Source organism: Rattus norvegicus, chromosome 6 (assembly GCF_021556685.1).
Source record: "Rattus norvegicus strain SHRSP/BbbUtx chromosome 6, alternate assembly SHRSP_T2T, whole genome shotgun sequence".
Classification (NCBI taxonomy): Eukaryota; Metazoa; Chordata; class Mammalia; order Rodentia; family Muridae; genus Rattus; species Rattus norvegicus.
This window is the reverse complement of record NC_141539.1, coordinates 83,208,045-83,228,263: the sequence shown is the minus strand read 5'-3', so window position 1 is coordinate 83,228,263 and position 20,219 is coordinate 83,208,045. Positions and strand designations below refer to the sequence as shown.

At 40.6% G+C, this 20,219-nt stretch overlaps 1 protein-coding gene across 50 annotated transcripts in view; it reads right to left on the bottom strand.

The window, feature by feature from the left end:
• Window positions 1-20,219, bottom strand: part of Mia2 (MIA SH3 domain ER export factor 2) — a 91,118-nt gene that overhangs the window by 26,924 nt on the left and 43,975 nt on the right. For 20 of the 50 annotated variants that reach the window (XR_015621650.1, XR_015621651.1, XM_087551910.1 and 17 more), the window contains 9 exon segments: window positions 17,001-17,072; window positions 15,419-15,445; window positions 14,834-14,944; window positions 13,475-13,546; window positions 11,145-11,249; window positions 6,959-7,081; window positions 4,317-4,437; window positions 2,813-2,859; window positions 2,195-2,285 (listed from right to left, as the gene is read on the bottom strand). Coding sequence is in view for 45 of the 50 variants with exons in the window: in XM_087551910.1 (XP_087408036.1) it covers window positions 2,195-2,285; window positions 2,813-2,859; window positions 4,317-4,437; window positions 6,959-7,081; window positions 11,145-11,249; window positions 13,475-13,546; window positions 14,834-14,944; window positions 15,419-15,445; window positions 17,001-17,072 (769 nt within the window). In the remaining 5 variants the exon portion in view is untranslated. 50 annotated transcript variants of the gene reach the window in all.

Sequence of the window (20,219 nt, the reverse complement as noted above, 5' to 3'; positions counted from 1 at the left end):
AAACAGTCACTGAGGAAAGAAATCAAGGTTGGATATTCTCTCTACTATAACTGACTCACAATACCAAAGAAACCTTATAAAACACCCCAAATTCTTTATTTTTATCTACTCTAGTTCATTTGTCTCATACTTTATTTTACTTAAAACTTTTAAAAAATTAGTGTGCTGGGGGTAGGGAGGAGGGAGAGATGTGTCTGCGTGGTCAAGCAGTCAAAGGTCAGAGGTCAACTAGCAGGGGTCAGGTGTCAGTTCTCTTCTTCCACTGGGAACTGCACTCAGTTCATCAGGCTCGGCAGCGAGGATTTTACCATTGAGCTGTCTCAGCAGCCCATATATTTTATTTTATAAGGATACTATACAGGCTAGGCATGGTAGTCATGAGCCTATATACACCCCATCACATGGGAGGCTCGGAGAGAAGGATCAGGACTTCAAGACAGCCTGGGGTTCCATAAAGACACAACTCCAATAGAAAGATTGTTGTAAATTATTTGAGTGAAGTAGAAGACTAGAGAAGGAGGATTAGAAGAAAATGTTTATATACAACAAAAATCAATTTGTGAAAGTTTTTATGATATGAGTAGTTGGATTCAGAGGAATATACACAGACTGTAGGAAACAATGGGATGACGGGTGACCTGGCCTTGCTACACTGGCACTCCCCACTAAGGCACACATATGGTAACATGCACCACAGGGCAAGTACCCCGACAACACCGTGCTTACTCCTCCATGGACCTTTCAGGCTGAGTACTAGTCTTTGCTGATAGCAGCTTTGGTTTACAGTTAGACTACCATTTTTTCAGGTCTAATGAAAATGCAACTACTACAATCATTATGTAGAGCAATGATCATTTCTTAGTAATTTTTTATATCCAGTAGTTCAATCTTTTTATACATTTTACTCATTTAAAAAAGCTTTCGAAAATCAGACAAGGACCCATTTTGTCCCTTCCTCATAAGATCTCCGTGCAAGTCTTGATGGCTGTAAAGGGACAAAAGAGTACACTGACACTGGCTCCCAGCGATGCAGTTTCCTATAGAGCACTGGTCCAGATTCAAACAGGTCTGGCTGCTCTGGGTTAAATAGAATAAGCTGAGAATTAGAGAGAAAAGCTCTGGGCAGCTGTAGCAATGGCTGACTAAAGGCTGGGTATTTCTTTCTTGCCCTCCTTGAGCAGGAGCTTTTGTTTGTTTCTGGTTTGTGCGTTTCCAGCTCTGTAACCAGTAAAGGCCGGTCAGCAATGATTGGTCTACAGTTAGAAACATGCACGAAGAGACCAGGCAGGGAAAGCAAAGCTCTGCAGGGACAAACTCGGCTCGTGCTGCACGATTTACACACATGCGCCTACACCAATAAAGACATTTTCAGCGAGTAAAAAGGAAAGAAAATGTAGATTAGAAGAAATAAAATAAAAAGTGCCTGCATTCAACACAGGTTTCTATATGTAGCCCTGACTGTCCTGGAATCAATTTGATACTTTTTTTTTTTTTTTTTTTTTTGGTTCTTTTTTTCGGAGCTGGGGACTGAACCCAGGGCCTTGCAATTTTTGATACTTTTTTTTTTTCTTTTTTTTTTTTTTTTTTTTTGGAGCTGGGGACCAAACCCAGGGCCTTGCGCTTGCTAGGCAAGCGCTCTACCACTGAGCCAAATCCCCAACCCTTTTGATACTTTTTAACAACTAAAACTATACCAAACATATAACATTATGTAGTGGTTTGAATGAAAATGGCCCCACAGGTCCACAAGCCCATAGAGTGGCACTATTAGGAGCTGTGGCCTTGTTGGAAGAAGTGTGTCACTGAGGGTGGGCTTCGAGGTTTCAAATGCTCAAGCCAATCCCACTGTCTCGGTCTCTTCCTGCTGCCTTCCAATCCAGAAGTAGAACTCTGGTTCTTTCTCCAGCACCATGTCTACCTGTGTGCTGCCATGCTTCTCACAGTGATCACAATGAGTTAAAACTCTGAACTCCAAGCCAGCCCAATTCAATGCTTTCCTTTATAAGAGTTGCCATGGTCATGGTGTCCCTTCACAGCAATGGAACACTGACTAAGACACACTGTAATCCACAATCTTACATGCTTTAAAAATTATTTTATAAGTATAAGAAGCTGAAAAGCCTTTATCAATAACAGAAAAACTCAGGAGTAATGCATTATCTTTAGGAGATACACTCATTGAGAAGAGCCTTACCTGTAAGGTCTTCTTTTATTTGATCCACTTCAGATAACTGAGTATAAATTTGATTTCTTTCTCCTTCCAGAGCTTTTAAAGAAGCATTTAACTTTAAAGAAAGGAAGAAAAAAGCAATAATCAATTACACAACATACACACATCTTCCCATATACCCCGCACTGCTCTTCAGCTGTGTTCATCAGAGCCGACGTAAGGCAGCCTTCACACTACATGATCTGGACTTCTCACACAGGTTACGTAAGAACAGGTACAAGGAATAAACCAGAAGAAAACAAAGCTATTATCTACTTTTCAAAATAGGACCTAGACCTATCAGGGTAAGAAAATAATAAAACCAGAAGAAAAACAAAGCACAAAGGGAACTGTGAAATAACTATGAAACGTTTTTAAATTATTTTTAACTGAAAGAGTTACTATAGAACTTGAAATTTTTTAAATTAAATTATGTGAATTTCTAAAGATAATATAAAAGCAAATGATAAAATTCTAATTTCTCAGATATCCTTATATGGAAAAAAATAAACCCAATCTTTAAATTAGTTAAAAAGGACATACAGATTTAATCCCTGCTATAGGGCCTCTTTCCCATCTTTGTATTTACATAAAAATACAAACCTTAGCTGCATAAATCAGCTTCTTCAAAGCTCCCTTTGGCTGATTATCTAAGTGAAAAACGAAACCATAATTACTGAAGACATCCAAACGGATTCATTATCCCCTCAGCTAATCTTATAACCCCTCTTCTTGCCACAATAAACAATTGGAGCCGAGTACCTCGTGCCTACAATCCCAACACTCCAAAGGCTGAGACAGGAGTCTTATAGTGAGTTTGAGGCCAGCCTAGGCTAACAAAGTTAATTCCAGGCCAGCCTGAGCTACAGTGAGACACTGTCTCAGAACAACATTAACTAAAATAAAAGTAATTCGTATAAGGTAGAGTGACCGTATAGCTTCTCGGGAAGCTAGACCTTAAAAGCAATCAGAGTACCAGCTACAGAGTCCCGACAAGACTCAATATTCACCTAAATGTTGGCCACAGACTTACCCACTCTTGGATACTAACGTATTAGTGAAATTACAGCTCCAAATAAAGTAATATTAAGCATAAATCCTATTAGAAAACTACTTTTCCATGATAAGGTGTACATGAAAAAGTATAAATACAACTTCATTATAGTTCCACTCGTCTGTTTTAGCAGCAGCCTGTGCAAAATTCTATCCACTCTCACCACCTCAAATAGCGACATTTTCTAGTAATCTTTCTTCACCTCTTGCTCCATTACAACTTTACACTACACAGCTATTACATGTCATTGTGAGCAGCATGAAGTCTTACCACTTTCTTCCTGAGACAGGCCACACTGTATCTGTTCATTCTCCCTTTGTAGACAACTCAATTAGACAACCTGTTCCAGCCCTGGGAGTAAGCAAAACCACACTCGTGGCTTCATAACAGTATATTGTCATAACTGTCCTGTTTTGTTATTGCTGCTCCAAGTCTCTTACTGTGGCTATGTAACAGTTAAACTTCTAAAGGTTATCTAAGGACAGGAGAGGGCACAGCAACAAGGTACAGTACAGGCCTCTACTAGACAACTTGAAACTGATCTCTGTGAAGACTACTTTATATAACAGGTTGGGGAGCCAATGGGGCAAATTACATCTGGAGTACATGGGACCTTCTTGTATTATTTTTATCATTATTCTGTAATTTTCTCAAATTAAACTCTAACAAGTCAAGAGAACTGGCTTAAAAATTCAATAAATGGCTAAAGGAACGTGAGTTTTCTGAATACTATAGCAAGCAATGGCAGTCAGTCTGTGGCAAACAAGACTAAAGCACCTTAACCGTCCAAAGCAGAAAGGCGTCGGGAATAAGTTATTCCAACACCTATACAATTAGCAAGAGAGACGGCGGGCATAAGTGGTTATGATCCAAATCCTAACGTGACTCCCAGGACAAAGCAGAAGGGGCTCCAACACTGAAGAGGGTAGGAAAGATTTACTAGGAAATCTAGCTGCATGCGATGGTGAGAGCAGACAGCTTTTCAGGCAGCTGAGCCCCATGTACAAGGAACACAGCACACATGCGCAATGCAGAGGAAGAAAGAAGCCACACCTAAGGAAGCAGTGTCTTCTAGGCCACTCTTCATATCCAGGTCCAGATTTCCATCATCTGCTGTGTCGTCTCCAAGCACAGCAGCCCAATCCTTCATCTTTAGCAGGCTTTTGATCAGAGACTGGACAGGGAACAAATAGGAAAACAAAGAGAGAAGGTATTACAATTTAGAAATGTGCAGCAGTCTAGCAATCAATCCCAGGCCCAAGTAATGGCTCAGCAGATAACAGCATCTGCTCCTACTGATGACATGTTTGAACCGGAGACCCGCCCACAAGGAAGAGAACGGACTCCCAAAGGTTGTCCTCTGAACTCCCCTATCGCACACAAACAAATTCGAAGATGTAATAAAAGAATTTTAAATCAATACACATAAGTAAGTCCTCATGTGCTCTAATTTTCTACCTACCATTAAGATATTTTAATGGTTTTGGGTTGTGTTTAGGGTTGTGTTTTGTTTTGAACTACAGCATTTATTGACTGTTAAACCTTAAAAAATACAAAACAAAACTTGCGGAGCATGGTACTACATCTTTAATACCAGCACTCAGAAGCAGAGGCAGACAGAGCTCAGCAAGCTTTGAGCCAGCCTGGTCTACAAGGTAAGTAGTCTGTTTAGCCAGGGCTATATAATTTAACTTTATATTTTAAAAAAGTGAGAGGGAGGGGAGAAGGGAGGGAGCAATAGGAAGGGGTGGGGGAAGGGAGAGAAAGAACAAAGAAACAAAGGAGAGAGAGAAAACTACTTCCTAAATCAACAGTATTTCACAATGGCCCGTTCTTACTAAACATCCCATATGACTGCAAACAGTAAAATCTTTTCTCCTGTGTGCATCACATGCTTGTGAGTACGCAGCTGCATATGCAGTCTAAGCTTCCTAAGTAGACTGTTTAGAGGGAGAAAAGCATCCACAGGGCACAATTCTCAGACTGGTTGAATTCAGAGAGGTAGAAAAGTTAGTCAACTATACAGCAAAATGTGAATAAAAGTAAACCTAGAGTCTCTCGAAAACATTTTTTCAATTACTTTCCACATTGACTTATTTAGGTAGGGAGCAACATTATGTATATGCGCCATGGCATATACACAAAGGTCAGAGGACAATTTACGAGTTAATTCTCTTTCCACCCTATGAACCCTAAGGAGCAAATGAACTCAGGCTGTCCAGATTGTACATCAAGCACTTCCACCCACGGAGTGCTCTCAATGGCCTATGGGAAGTCAAGCACTTCATTCCTACAATTAGAGTGAAGTTCCAATCAGTTCTGTGTGACCTGAGAGCCATATGTTCCTATGTATAGGATCAGGGACATATACCAAAACAAACCTTTGGAGTCAATCCTTTCCTTCCCAACTTGTTTGAGACAGGGGAAGCCAGGCTAGTTGGCCCTCGAGCTTATGGAAAGTCACTAGAAGCTGCCTCCGTCTCTCTACCACAGAGCACAGGCCTTAGATACTGTGCTACTGTGGCCAGCTTTTGCCTGGGTTCTAGGAATCTGAACTCACATCATCAGGCTTATAAAATACAGGCCTTTATCCAATGAGCCACCTCCCCAGACCAAATTTCAATTTTTTAAAAAGTTTTTATATAAGCGCATCTTCTCCCATTGAGGCCAGACAAAGCAGACCTCTGCTACATATGTGCCAGGGGCCTCAGACAAGCCCGTGTATCTCCTAGTTGGTGGCTCAGTCTCTGGGAGCTCTCTGGGGTCTGGGTTAGTTGAGACTGCTGGTCTTCCTATGGGGTCCTCCTCCCCTTCAGCTTCTTCAATCCTTCCCCTAATTCAACCATAGGGGTCCCTGACTTCAGTCCAAAGTTGGGTTTAAGTATTTGCTTCTGTCTCAGGGAGCTGCTGGTAGGGCCTCTCAGAGGACAGCCATGCCAGGCTCCCATCTGTAAGCACATCATAACATAGTAGTGTCAGGCCTTGAGGCCTCCCCCATGAGATGGATCCCAAGTTGGGCCTCTGATTGGACCTTCTTTCCTTTTCCTTTAGTCTTCATTTTTGTCCCTGCAACTCTTTTAGACAGGAACAATTCTGGGTCAGGAATTTTGAGGCCCCAGAAAAGGGGGAGGCCTAAGGGGGATGGGGGGAAACACCCTCTCAGAGGCAAGGGGAAGGAAGAATAGGATGAGGAATTATGAGAGGAAAGACTGAGGGAACTGATGACTGGAATATAAATAAATATTTTTTTAAAAGTTTTTATATAGATAAAAGCATTACCAACTTGTAGAGATACTAAGAATATTCAGTCAATTCATTAAAATAATAAACCCAATTTATCAAAGTCTTTTCAACATCTTCTTAGCAGGAGATGTCAGAATACTAAGAAAAAATAATACACCATTATTTTCTTATTTTTTTTTTTTTTCCCGGAGCTGAGGACTGAACCCAGGGCCTTGTGCTTGCTAGGCAAGCGCTCTACCACTGAGCTAAATCCCCAACCCCTATTTTCTTCTTTATTGATAAATACCAAGCTAAAACACTGGAGGGACACAGTCAGGGAACGCACATATCTGTGGATCTTCAAGGAGCACTTGAATGGTGACAGAGAAATGACAGCAGTGAAAGCTCCTAAAGTATCTGAATTTCTAAGTATAAAATGGCAGTCAAGCAGTCCCAAAGTGAAAGGCCATTACCTCAATCTGAGTTTCCTTCTCACTCAGAACTTGCTCTGCCTGTGCTCTGGACTCTTCCAATGTCACTTTCTGCTTATCGAGATCACTCACTTGTTCTTTCATTATTTCAGCTTCCTGTAAAAGCTGATGCAAAAACAGTAACAAAAGAGGTAAAAGTCAACATAACATTTAGATTTAAATACTTAGATGTATCATTAAGAGGTAGGGCTGCTACTTTTAAAAGGAAGCCAGGTGTGGCTCCCATTCATAAAGACCTTTTTTGTTTGGTTGGTAGGTTCTGGTTTTTCGAGACAGGGTTTGTCCATGTAGTCCTGGCTTTCCTGGAACTTGCTCTGTAGACCAGGCTGGCCTCAAATTCACAGAGATGAACCTGCCTCAACCTCCCACCCGCCCATAAAGAACTTTCACAACAGAAGAGTGTAAAATAACAAATAATCTTCAAAAGATTGCCAAAGTAAATTGTTATCCAATACGAGGTCTTTGACACATATCTGCTGCATCCAGTCAATTCTTTTTATCATTGAATCCCACAGAACATGCCACATCTCTCACTTACCTTAAGGATATTCTTTTAGTCACCAGGATGTTTTGTCCTGAAGATAGGTAACCTTTAAGAAGACTATTAGATAATTCCAGCCTGAACTACACTGTGAGTTCCAATCCAGCCTGGGCTACATAATAAGACTTTTACAGGGTGTAAGGAGGGGCACTTTTAATTATAGCATGGAAATTTCACAACTGGCATCACCACCATGTTCTCTAAAATCTGAGATGGTAGAACAACAATGAAAAAGGAAAAGACATCAACCCAGAAAGGAGAGAGAAAGAGGAGGAGGAGAAGAGATGAAGAAAAGGAAACTAGAGAAATAGAAAGAAGGCAGAGACGTGTGATAAAAGACTCCAAGGCAATGGAAGAAACCTAAGCAGAAAGGTAAAAAAAGACAATGTGACACAACCCAGAAAGGCTCACGGTTTGAAGGCAGTAATAACAGGAGGATGAGTGGAAACTAAAAGGGGAGACATGGGGGGCTGAAGAGACAGCTGAGCAGTTAAAAGCACTTGGTACTGCTCTAGGAGAGGATCCACACGCAGTTCCCAGCATCTGCACGGGTCCTGTTTTCCCTTCTTCCTTCCTGTTTCTGTTTTCTCCTAGAACATACATATACACATCCTCTCATTTTATGCCATTCATCTCTTATCTTGATTTTACACACACACACACACACACACACACACACACACACACACACACACACACACAGAGTCAAAAACAGTTATTCTTTGGAAAAATGGAACCTGAGGACCTGGGATGACTCGACCAGATGGGAAGTAGGAGTAACACACAGAGAAAATGTAAGTGCTGAGTCAGAAGGGGACTAGCTGAGCAATGAGATGCCGGTTCTCCTGACCTCACTGAGTTGCCAGACTGCTAGAAAAAGCTAACTCCTCTGAATGGAAACTGATGAAAATTACTTCTATGGAAACAATCTTCAAATACAACAACTAGGGAACCTCACAGAAACACCATAGCCATATCGAAATACAGAAAGAAACACCAAGGACACTCTCAAATCTTCCCACTGGATTCGGACTATTTCATAATTAAACAAACAGCCCCAAATATCTGAAAATAAAAAGTAAGCCTTTTAGGTAAAACAGAAAGTGAATGCAAAAGAAACAAGGCAACATAATGAACTGAAAAGCACTTGAAAAAAATTTCAATATCCTCAACAATGGAACGGGAGAAAAGCCTACCAAAACAAAAAATATATTAAGTCAGGCAGGCAGTGGTGATGCACACCTTTGTCCCAGTGCTCGGGAGCCAAATGCAGGTGGATCTCTGTGAGTTCCAGAGCAGCCACAGCTACAAAGAGAGATGGTGAGGGGGGGGCTTAGGGGGCCGTGTTAGTAGTTTGTGAAGCAAAAAGAGCAGGGACCAAAAAAAGCAGAAAAGACCCCATAGTCTACACAGCACTCAATCCTCAAAACCCAAAGTGGAAAGAAGACAACACAGCAATGTCAAACTTGCATAAAAAAGGAAAAGCAGCACTAACGAGGATCACCAAACTATCAGAAATGTGAACGGCAACCAGGAGCTTTGAGCAACTGCACAGTGCTTGAGGCCGCACTCTTCTCCAAGAGGCCCTGAGCTCTGTTCCCAACCCCGCATCGGGCTGCTGACAACTGCACAACTCTAACTCCAGAGGCTCCGACACCTTCTCCTGGTGTCTGAGGACACCCTAATCATGACCACAAATGCACACAAAGACAGGCGCACACATGTAATTAAAACAATAATGAATTTAAAAATAAATTTTTTAAAAGTGAAAGATAAGAATTTTCAGCTATAAATCTCTTAAAAATTACTTCTAGTACCTCTTTATCTGAAAGTTTAATCAAAACAACTACAAGAAAGCAAGTCTTTGATACAGGAAATAAAACATTTAAGACAAGGAAAAACAAGACTTCTTAGCAGCGGAGTGAAGTGATTCCTCAGAACAAAGGTCAGTTGTTCTACAGAACACCTTCTTACTAGACAAGAGGACCTACGCTCCCAAGAACCAGCTCCACAGAGACAATGAGCACAAGAGAGATGGCTCAGGGTTTGAGAGTGCCCTTGAAGGTGAGTGTTCTCACCCAGGACTGAAGCGGGGTTCCCCTCACATTATGTCAGTTGGCTCATAACTGCCTGTAACCCAACTTCTGTGAGGGATCTGATACCTCTGACCTCTTAAGGCCCCTGTACATGTGTGACTACATCCACACTCAAGACACACACATGAGCAAACAGAAGAGGAAGAGAAGAGGTAGCAGCAGGCATAGTACATGCCTATAAAGCCAGCAGTTAGGAGTGAGTTCTAGGCCACCCTAAACTACACTAGGAGACTGTCTCAGAAAAGAAGAGAAGAGAAAAGAAGAGGAGAGGAGAGGAGAGGAGAGGAGAGGAGAGAAGAGAAGAGAAGAGAAGAGAAGAGAAGAGAAGAGAAGAGAAGAGAAGAGAAGAGAAGAGAAGAGGTTGGAGATTTAGCTCAGTGGTAGAGCACTTGCCTAGCAAGTGCAAGGCCCTGGGTTAGGTCCCCAGCTCCGGAAAAAAAAGAAAGAAAGAAAAAGAAAAAAGAGAGAAGAGAGAAGAGAAAAGAGAAAAAGAAAAAAAAAAGAGAGAAGCTTAAATGATCAAATTAGCCAAAGCAGTCAACTGAATGACATTTCCATCTCTCAAACAGCATAGAAGAAAACATTACAAATATGTATTACAGAAAACCAAGCAATTATTAACAATAGGAAAAAGAAAATGTTGGTCAACACAGAATATATAATCAAGTCCCAGCATGTGGCTCAGAGACACTACTACTTAGAGAATGTTTTCACTATGCAGGGGGAGATGAGCAAAGGCACTTGCCATTGAGCATGAAGACCTGAGTTCAATTCCCCAGAACTCACATAAAATCCAGATGAACAACACAATATCTGTAATCCTAGTGCTCCTACGCAGAGATGGAAGGCAGACAAGCTAGAAGCTTGCAAACTAGCTACCGAGGCATATACAAAAGAAAACGGACAGAGACTCTGTCTCAAACAAGGTGAAGGCAAGGTCCAACACCAAGTCATAACATGTGCACACTCACAAACACACACACACACACACACACACACACACGCACATCATATGCATATCATAGAAAAGAAGGGAGAGAGACAGAGAGGGAAAGATTGGTGGAGAAGACAGACAGCAGACAAAACAGACAAGACAAAATTGTTTTAGGAGAACAGAAGAGAGGGTATATATGTAGGAGTACCTGGGGCAGAGGGAGGGGGAAGGTTAGATAAGAATGAAGCTAAATTTTCATTTTATGTGTCCCAGAACTGCTCCTTCCTTTAGGCCCAGACTGCTAATGTGTTAACTCTTACTAGTATTCTCTACTGAGGGTGGGTGTTAACTGCTGTTTCCTATGGTTATCAGAATGCTGACTGCCTTGGCTTATTTCTTTCATGGGAGAAAACAAAGACAAAAATACTTTTCAACCCTTTACCAGAGATACAAAGTATGCATGGGAGACTGCCCTGCCCTTGTGCTCTATAGCAAATGCCCCTCATGAATGTGACTCCATTCATGGATCATCTGAGTTTGCCCAGAACATTCAAAATCTATACCCAATATCTAAAAGAGACTGTACAGGCTACAAACCTGTTTCTGGCTTTCCTGAAGTTGAGAATTTTCATTCAAGGCATCTTTTATTGCTCCCCTGAGTCGCTCTTCATTGATTTCAAATATTCTAAAGGTCGTTTTGGCCTAAACAAAACAAACACACAGTTTATAATAACTCAACAGAACACCTCGGGTTTATACATTCTCCACAGACCACAGAATTTAAGCAAAGGCCAAAACATCTCACTATTAACAGCAGAGGCACATGATGAAGCAAACAAGGCTGGCCAAGACCAAGGACCTGGTCCTAGCCCTACCACTCATTCTCCAAGTAACTCTGGGCAAATTATTGAACTTTCCATATACTGTGCAGTCAATTCTATTACCTACTGAAGTAGAAAAGATAGGAGAATCCAATTATTAATACTGCTTTATTGACTTATTTAGTGTCTTACTTCCAGCATGGTTTGCACTGCCTATTTGCTAAGCACGACTTCACATGCTATCTGGGGGAGGAATGACCTGAATGTAGAATGATGTCATTGCACAGGTGAAGGCAGGTACAGGATAGGATGAGGCCTACCATTGGACGAATAGGAAGGATGGGTGGGAGAAAAGTTTTAGAGAGGGGGAGGAGACGGGAGTGAGGGGGAGAAGCAGCCGAGAGAACATGGAGGCTGATGTTAAGATTCCACTCTATGTATTTACAGGTTGTTATGAATGTTCTTAAGGGATGGATGTGTACAGACAGGGCTTTGTAGGCCTAGGTGGGCAATTATATCTTATCAACTGGATCAGAGGTTATTGTGCTGTGTGTTCTTTCATGTGGTGATTTAATTGAATTCAAGAAAGTGTGTGGTGGTGGAGACACTGGGCCGCCAGAGAACTGGCAGTGTGATGTGGGATGGAGCAGAGTGAGAGAGACGCTTTGCTGACTGAGATGAAGACTTCAACATGTCATGGAGCAGTAAGGTGCCGGACCTAGTGTGGGGTAAAAGACAGCATTTTATTTTAATTTTACAGCAACACCTGGAGAAATAGCTGAAACAATGGGTTGTTGCCCTTAACAACCTGCTGACCTGTGAAGTCTTGTTTAACTGCCCGCCCTACCTTGTGTTTTGAGGAGTATAAAATGAGAATACAGACTAGGCTTGGCATAGCAGCCTTTCCGCTGTCCTGGTTTCTGGTGACAGCTCTCTTCTGTACTCACTGCTGTTGGGGTGCTTATTCCAGAAAGAGAGCCACAATACTGCTTATCCTCTGTCTCCTCTCTTACACTTTGTATTGTAGGAGGCCATTAGTGTTTCCTATTAAATGCTATACAACTTCAAGAGTATTCACATATGGCCATAGTTTAAAGCTATCCAGTGAAAAATGAATTTCACTGAAGTAACTCAAGTTTAAAAAATGCATATTAAGATTCCCTTTATCTCAAATACTAACATAATATTTTACTACCTAATATGTTGGCTATTTTTGTTTGGTTTTGTTTTCCAAGATAGTGATTCTATATGTAGTCCTGCTGTCTTGGAACTTGCTCTGTAGACCAGGCTGGCCTTGAACTCACAGAGATCCACTGGCCTCTGCCTCTCAAGTGCTGAGATCAAAGGTGTGCACCACCACAGCCGAGCATGGTGGTTACTCCTGCTTATAAACTTAACTACAACTGTAACTAACTAAAACCCAAACAGGCTGGGTATACCTGTGACGAATTTTTCTTAATTAAATCATTTGAAGTGGGAAGAACCGCTTTTTTTTTTTTTTTTTTTTTTTTTTTAGTTCTTTTTTTTTTCAGAGCTGGGGACCAAACCCAGGGCCTTACGCTTCCTAGGTAAGCGCTCTACCACTGAGCTAAATCCCCAGCCCCAAGAACCGCTTTTAATACAGATCTTAGAGCTCCTATATCAGGATCCTTTGAGGTAGAAAGATCCACCTTTAATAAGGACCAAATCTTCTGGTGGCAGCCGATATATAAAAGACAGGGAAGAAGGAAATTTTTGCTCTTTGTCTGCTTGCTCTCACAGTCTCGCTGGCAAATCCATTCCTTCATTGGCATTAGAGCATAGTTCTTTAGGATTCTTATGTATACTGAAGACCAGGTTAGATATCCATCCTCATAGAATGAACTACGGGATTCTTGGACATTTCACTGGTAAAATGCCATTGTTGTTGGACTAGCTGGACCACAGCCTATAAAGCACTCTAATAAAGTCCCTTAGATACAGAGATGGATGGATAAATAAAGAGAGAAAGAAAGATGAACTATTAGTTCTGTTCCTCTAGAAAGCTCTAATACACCTAATAATAAAAATATCATGAAAATGTAAATAGTTTTCAAAAGTTACCAGACCAATTAGAGTCTTACTTACTTCAGCTACTTGTGATTTGAGAGACTTTGATTCATCTTCTAGGGACTGTATCCTTTTTGAAATATCAGCCATCTGGAAAGAGAGTGTCAGTCTATAAGTATTTAATAAGTCCCACTAGCTTCAACACATGTATTTGCTAGGTGTATTGTTAAATTACATCAATAAAAGAGCTCAGATGAGGGTGCTTAAGCAGCTTGCTTACCATCTGCTCAAGAAGAGTTTACACATCACATAATAGTACGTTTCTCAATTTCAATGTACCATAGCACTTTTCAGGTTCAAGATGAGTGCACTAATGTCATATTAAATCGCCTCACACACATCAAGATTTTCCTTACACCAGAATTTAAATTAGAAAGTTATATTTTTAACACATTTCTAAGATTTATTTATTTTATGTATATGAGCACACTGTAGCTGTCTTCAGACACACCAGAAGAGGGCATCAGATCTCATTACAGATGGTTGTGAGTCACCATGTGGTGCTGGGAATTGAACTCAGGACCTCTGGAAGAGCAGTCAGTGCTCTTAACCACTGAGCCATCTCTCCAGCCCAACACATTTCTAACTTGAAAAAAAAATATACTTTACTAAGTATATGATTACTCAAGTAACATAATTTATGTTACTTTTACAGCAAATATGGAAAATTTCTACATAAATGTACAAGAGAGTCAAGTGTGGGGGTGTACACACTTGTAATCCCAGCAGGTAGGAGGCGGAGGCAGGAAGATCATGAGCTTGAGGCCAGCCTGAGTGACACAGTTACACAGACTGGGCTACATAAAAACAGTAAGAAAAGAGCATGTAAAAAAGATCTATGGTGGGTTGGGGATTTAGCTCAGTGGTAGAGCGCTTGCCTAGGAAGCGCAAGGCCCTGGGTTCGGTCCCCAGCTCCGAAAAAAAAGAAAAAAAAAAAAAAAAAGATCTATGGTTACATGTAAAGAGTCAGAGCTGGGGTTGGGGATTTAGCTCAGTGGTAGAGCACTTGCCTAGCAAGCGCAAGGCCCTGGGTTCAGTCCCCAGCTCCAAAAAAAAAGAAAAAAAAAAAAAGAGTCAGAGCTAATATGAACGGTTAGAGCTGGAGACGCTGCCCTCTGTGTTTCTGTTTTGTTTTTTTTTTTTTGCTTTGGTTGGACTTATTGCTTGGTTTAGTGATTTTTGTTCACTACATGTTGAAAGACAGTGTCTCCTCTCCTTTAGCAGTCCTGGCCAGCTTGGAAGTCCCACCTCTTCTTCTCAAGTGCTGGCATCACCTTGTCACTATGGCTGGCATGCACATAATATTTTAATCAATGTCATGTAAATGTATAAAATTCAATAACCTTTACATAATTCTGTTGAATATACAAGACTTACCAACTCATCCTGTTCAGAATGTTTAACTCTCTCTTCTTCTAGCTTTTTCTCTAGGAGTAGTATTTCATCTTCAAGTTTAGATTTGGATCTTTCTAGATTTTCATAGGCTGCCTAAAACAGAAAGACAACTTTAAAAGCCAGGCATAAGAAATTTTAATTAGAGTAAAAATCAGTGAGTATAATCAAACAGGTTTATGACACTATATACATTTGCTTCTAATATTAAGATAAGAGCAGGTCTAGCAGTTGCCAGCAACTTCTATAAGAGTGTAAGTATTTCAGGCTCCCATCAGCTAACCGCAGCTAGAAACATAGGCCACCCCTAAAGTAATTAATACAGTTGCATTCCAATAAAAACAGAAAATCCACTAAGCACAGCTTGTCAACTTAGTTGTAAAGCATGTTTAAAAGCGTGTTACAGGGGGAAATGGCAAGGTCAATTTAATATAAAAAATAATTAAAAATCAAGACTACATCATATTTTCCATCATATTTTCTGTAATCTTGTTAATTTAAAATGATTAATTATTATTAATCATTATTATTATTTGGTTTAATTGATTTTAAATACTGTAATTAACATACCTCTGATATTTGTGATCCTTCAACAAACTTGTTAAAAAGAAGAACAAAACCAACATGCATTACAGTAGTTTAAGAGACTGTTTACCTACAATCTCCCCAAATTTGACTATTTCATTATAGGACTTCTGATTCCAATCAAAATTATTCTATTGGTTTGATTTTTATCTACAAAATCAACTGTTAAACTTTGTAAAACTTGTATTACCTTATAGTTTGCGTCCAACTACAATTACTATTCCTACAAATGTTTTCAACTACTAAAATTAACAGAGTATTTTCTAAGATATTCGGTTTGGCCAAATCTCAACTCATCTGACTCCTAATTCACATGAATCTGTTGTCATAACAACAAACTGCTGTGTTTATATTACCTGTAAGACCAAGCTGGAATAATGTTTGTCTTTGTTACCAAGTAACAATTTTTCTGTTACCATGCATGCAAAACACCTTTTAAAACTCTTCATGTGTTTTTGCTTTAACTGGTTTTGGGTGTTGTTTTTTGCTTCTCTGTTTAGTATAGACTTGGCAATCCTCCAGCATTGGCCTCCCAAATGCCAGGGTGGCAGGCATCCCTCACACCTGCCTAAATCCCCAAATTCTGTGAAACTAATACATTCCCATTGGGAATGCACTTACATCAGAGGCTCAGCAAAGAACACATAGCAACTAAAAATGTTCTTGAGGATATTCATAGGTAACAAATAAAGAAAAAGAAACTTAAGAAATGCATTTGGAGTCTTTAACTTCTTGTGAATTCTACAAGTGCATTCTAAATCATAAGACACAGACTTCCTACTGAGCACAGACAATGAGGTGACGGACTAGAATGACACATAAACCAAAGGCACAAGGTCGTCTTCTATGGTCTTATCTTTAGGGCCGGCTGCTTCTACCATGCAGGCTCACATTTTACAACACTTCTATCTGGAACTCACTCCATCACGTCCTAATCTGTCTGCTAGGCTGAAAATTACCATCACGCTAACTATGTATCTCTCCTAAACTCCCCATTCAGTGACATCACGTGAGTGACTGAAAACTGGCCATGATGGAGTATTTATAATACAAAACTCAGGAAATGGTCTGTACACAGGGAATAAACATCTACCAGCATACCACGATTTACAATGTAAACCTCTGGTTTAATCCTAGCTAATGCCTACTATCACCAGATGACAAAAAGGTTAACATGGACACAACTTACATAATTTATTGTCTCCTGCTATGCTTAAATTTGTGAGAGCTCTATTTCTCTTTCCTGGAGCAAACAATATCAAAAAATGAACCATCTCTTCAATACATTCTTAGAAACACAGAATAAAGGATTTCTTCCTATAAACCTATATAGTCTGATAAACTAATTATGTATCCCTCATAGCAAGTTAGCAATAAGAGAGCAAAGTGTTTTGTTTTATGCTACTACAAATATTCTATTTCCTCCAATTTTTCTGTAAGCTTTAAGATCCTGATATACCATTTCATATTTCTCTGAAATAATTATTTTTGAGAAGATAACATATTTTTAAAGTTTGCTATTTAATGAGAATCTTTTCCCTAGCTTTTAAATCATATTTTTTTTTACCTCCAAACTTTGTGCTTCTGTTGACTCCTTCTCAAAGCTGGCCTCCTTTAAAGATGACTCTAAGCCTTCATACTGAATGAAACAAGGCAACACGTAAGTAAAAACCTTGAACTGTATCCAAACTGTATCTCAACAGATACCTGGGGAACAAACTCTGAGCTTAGTTTTGCAATCTAACCACTGTGACAAGCAAAGCCAGAACCCCTAACAAGTCACAACCATGAGGTTGAACAACATATGAAGAACCTTACAGCTGTGACTAGCAAAGTAGACCCAAGTCAGCTGGGGTAAAAACGCAGGCATCAAGGCTAAAGAGCGTCAAAGACATGAGTTGTCTGTCATGCCCTGAACAAGTTAACAGTTTCTACAGCCTTTTCAGTAGGGCAGTGTGCAGTAACCAGCCATCGGACATTTATATCATATAACAAATAAGACAAGGAAGATAAAATTTTTAAAAGACAGAATATCAAGGGATGAAAACTAGGAATACTTAAATATAAAACATCACAAGATTAAATTGACTATGTTGCTTCCAATCAAGCTTCCTGCTGACTAACAGCTAAATAACACACCAAAAGACAGAATCTATCTGAAGGCCTCAGAGAACTATTTAAACAGTAAAGATTTAAGGGAGAAGAGAGACCTGCAGAAAGGCAAGCCCAGTGGTTCACACTTCTTTCTCCTTAAAAAGGAGACTCACTCACACAGGCAGGAAACTAGATAAGGATTTTAAGAGAAGTAGAAACCACAGAGAAACATATACTCAGGACCTGCTAAGTTTGATGAGCTATAGACCAGAATCCTATGCTTGCTTGAATATTTTTCAAAAGTATTGTTTTGGTAACTAAGCAAGACAAAGACACAAGAAAAAGAAAACAGGTCAATGTGTCTGGTAACTACTGCAAAATTCTAAGTACTTTTCTAACAAGTGGAACTTAATACTGGTCTCAAAAAAATTATATGCCTAATCACATGGGCTTCCCCCGGCACAGTCAACATGATCCACGGCTTCGCCAGACCATGCAAGCAAACAAATAACTCAAGCAGAGGTCTGAACAAAATTCAGCATCCTTTTTTGACCAAGACTTGCACAGACAAGAGGTCAGTCCCTCATCATGATAAAGTCCCTCATCGTTTATAAAAAGTCCAGCCAACGGGGAGGAGCTGAGAGCAGGGTAAGGGCATCCCCCCCACCCCGCCCAACAGCTGGCTGACACAGTGCTGAAGTCCTACTGAGAGCAGTTAGAAGAGGTTCCAACAGTAACCAGATCAAAAAAGATATTATCTCTATTTGAAGAATCTTGCTTATTAACCTGACTATATCTGTAATTAACTAAAACACAAGCAACTAGGTACCCCTTGATTTGAATGGATCATCTGAGATAGGAAGACACACCCTAACTCTAGGCCACACCTTCAGGTGGCTGTCCATATAAAAGGACATGGAAGAGGGAAGCTTTTGATTTTCGCCTGCTTGCCCTCACTCATCTGTGAGAGCAGATCCTTCACTAGTATTAGAACCTACGTCTTCAGGATTCCAAGGTATGTGGAAGACTCAGTCATCTGGCCCAGTGGACTGAAGAGCTATCAGATTTTGTGCTTTTCTGCTGGGAGACAGCTATTGTTGGACTAGCAGGACCACAGCCTATGAACCACTCTTAAGAAGATCCCCTTTCGATGTATATAGATTCATTTTATTAATTCTGTTCCTCTAGAAAACCCTAACTAATCTAGCATGTTAAATGTAGAGAAACCTCTAAGACTGCCCCAAAAACTACAAGTCCATCAAATGAATTCAATAAAGTAGCAGACAGTCCATGACAAATAATGAAGCAGCTCAAAAAGACACCAACAGCCTTGATTCATAGTAGTAGTTTAGAAGTGATGTTCGGGAGGCCAGGAATCAGGGTACAAGGAAGTCAGGATAATGATACAGAGGAATGAGAGCCACAGAAAGGAAAAACAAGACTACTTGGAATCTCTTGCAAAGGCACACCCAGTCACACCAGACAGCAGCAATGAATCCTGCCAGAAGGTGTCCATTAAAGATTGCAAGGAAACATCCAAATCCAAGGCTGGACTCAGTCAGGAGAGTAGACCACCACAGCCACACAGGGATAGGGAATCTGAGCGAGAGCCTTCCAAGGCTCACTACTCCATCTCCCTGCCTGTGCAGAGAGCAGGACGCAGACTCAGGACAGACCATGGGAAGCACTAGCTTGGAGGCTGAATCTACCAGCTCAGAAATCTGCTCAGCTAAAAGAGCCTAGCTCAGCAAATTATAGACAAGAAAGTGCCAAGATGGGGCATAGGACCCTAAAGAACTTCAAGAAACCTTCTCTCCAGCCCCTGCTACTGCCCCATGGAACAAGGATTTCCTTGGAACCAGGAAAGAGCCTGCAGAATTCAGAGCAGCATCCAGATGGGACCGACAGGCCCCAGCAGCACACTCTGGGGAGACAGCAGAAGCTAAGGGATTCCCGACACCCCAGCCCAGGCACACCAGCAAGAAGCTACACAAATCACACAACGCTTGGGTAGTGCTACTGTGCTGCAAGGAGCGCTGACCAAGAACACACCACCTCCAATTCATCTTATTCATTTGTGTTATTAATCTTTAATGTTTATTTTCCAATTATTTATACATAATTTTAAGTGTTAATGTTTTGTTACTATGAACACTTTTTTTTTTTTTCCGGAGCTGGGGACCGAACCCAGGGCCTTGTGCTTGCTAGGCAAGCGCTCTACCACTGAGCTAAATCCCCAACCCCATGAACACTTTACTTTAGGTATTTGGTTCCTATGTGGGAACTGGCATCTTGGTGGGAAAGGCTCCGTCCTTTTTTTTTACCTCTAAACCAAATACACAATATTTTCTCTATTTCTTTTCATACCTCTGATATATATGTTTTTCTGCTTTTCTGATGTTCCCCTCTGCCCTATTCCCCAGTCCCCTTTCACCCATTTCTTAAATACTGATACATAATATTTTCTCTATTCTTTTCATACTTCTAACTCCTTTAATCCCAGCACTTAAGAAGCAGAGGCAGGCAAATCTCTTTCAGTTCCAAACCAGCCAGGCTACATAGTGAGACCCTACCCCAAAAACAGGGCATTCATTTTCAGCAGTTTTGGGTATTTCCCGAGGAGTGCTGTCTGTATTTGTTTCGGTAGAACTGTCTCACTTCCACAGTGGTTGTGTCGCTTCACGTTTCTATT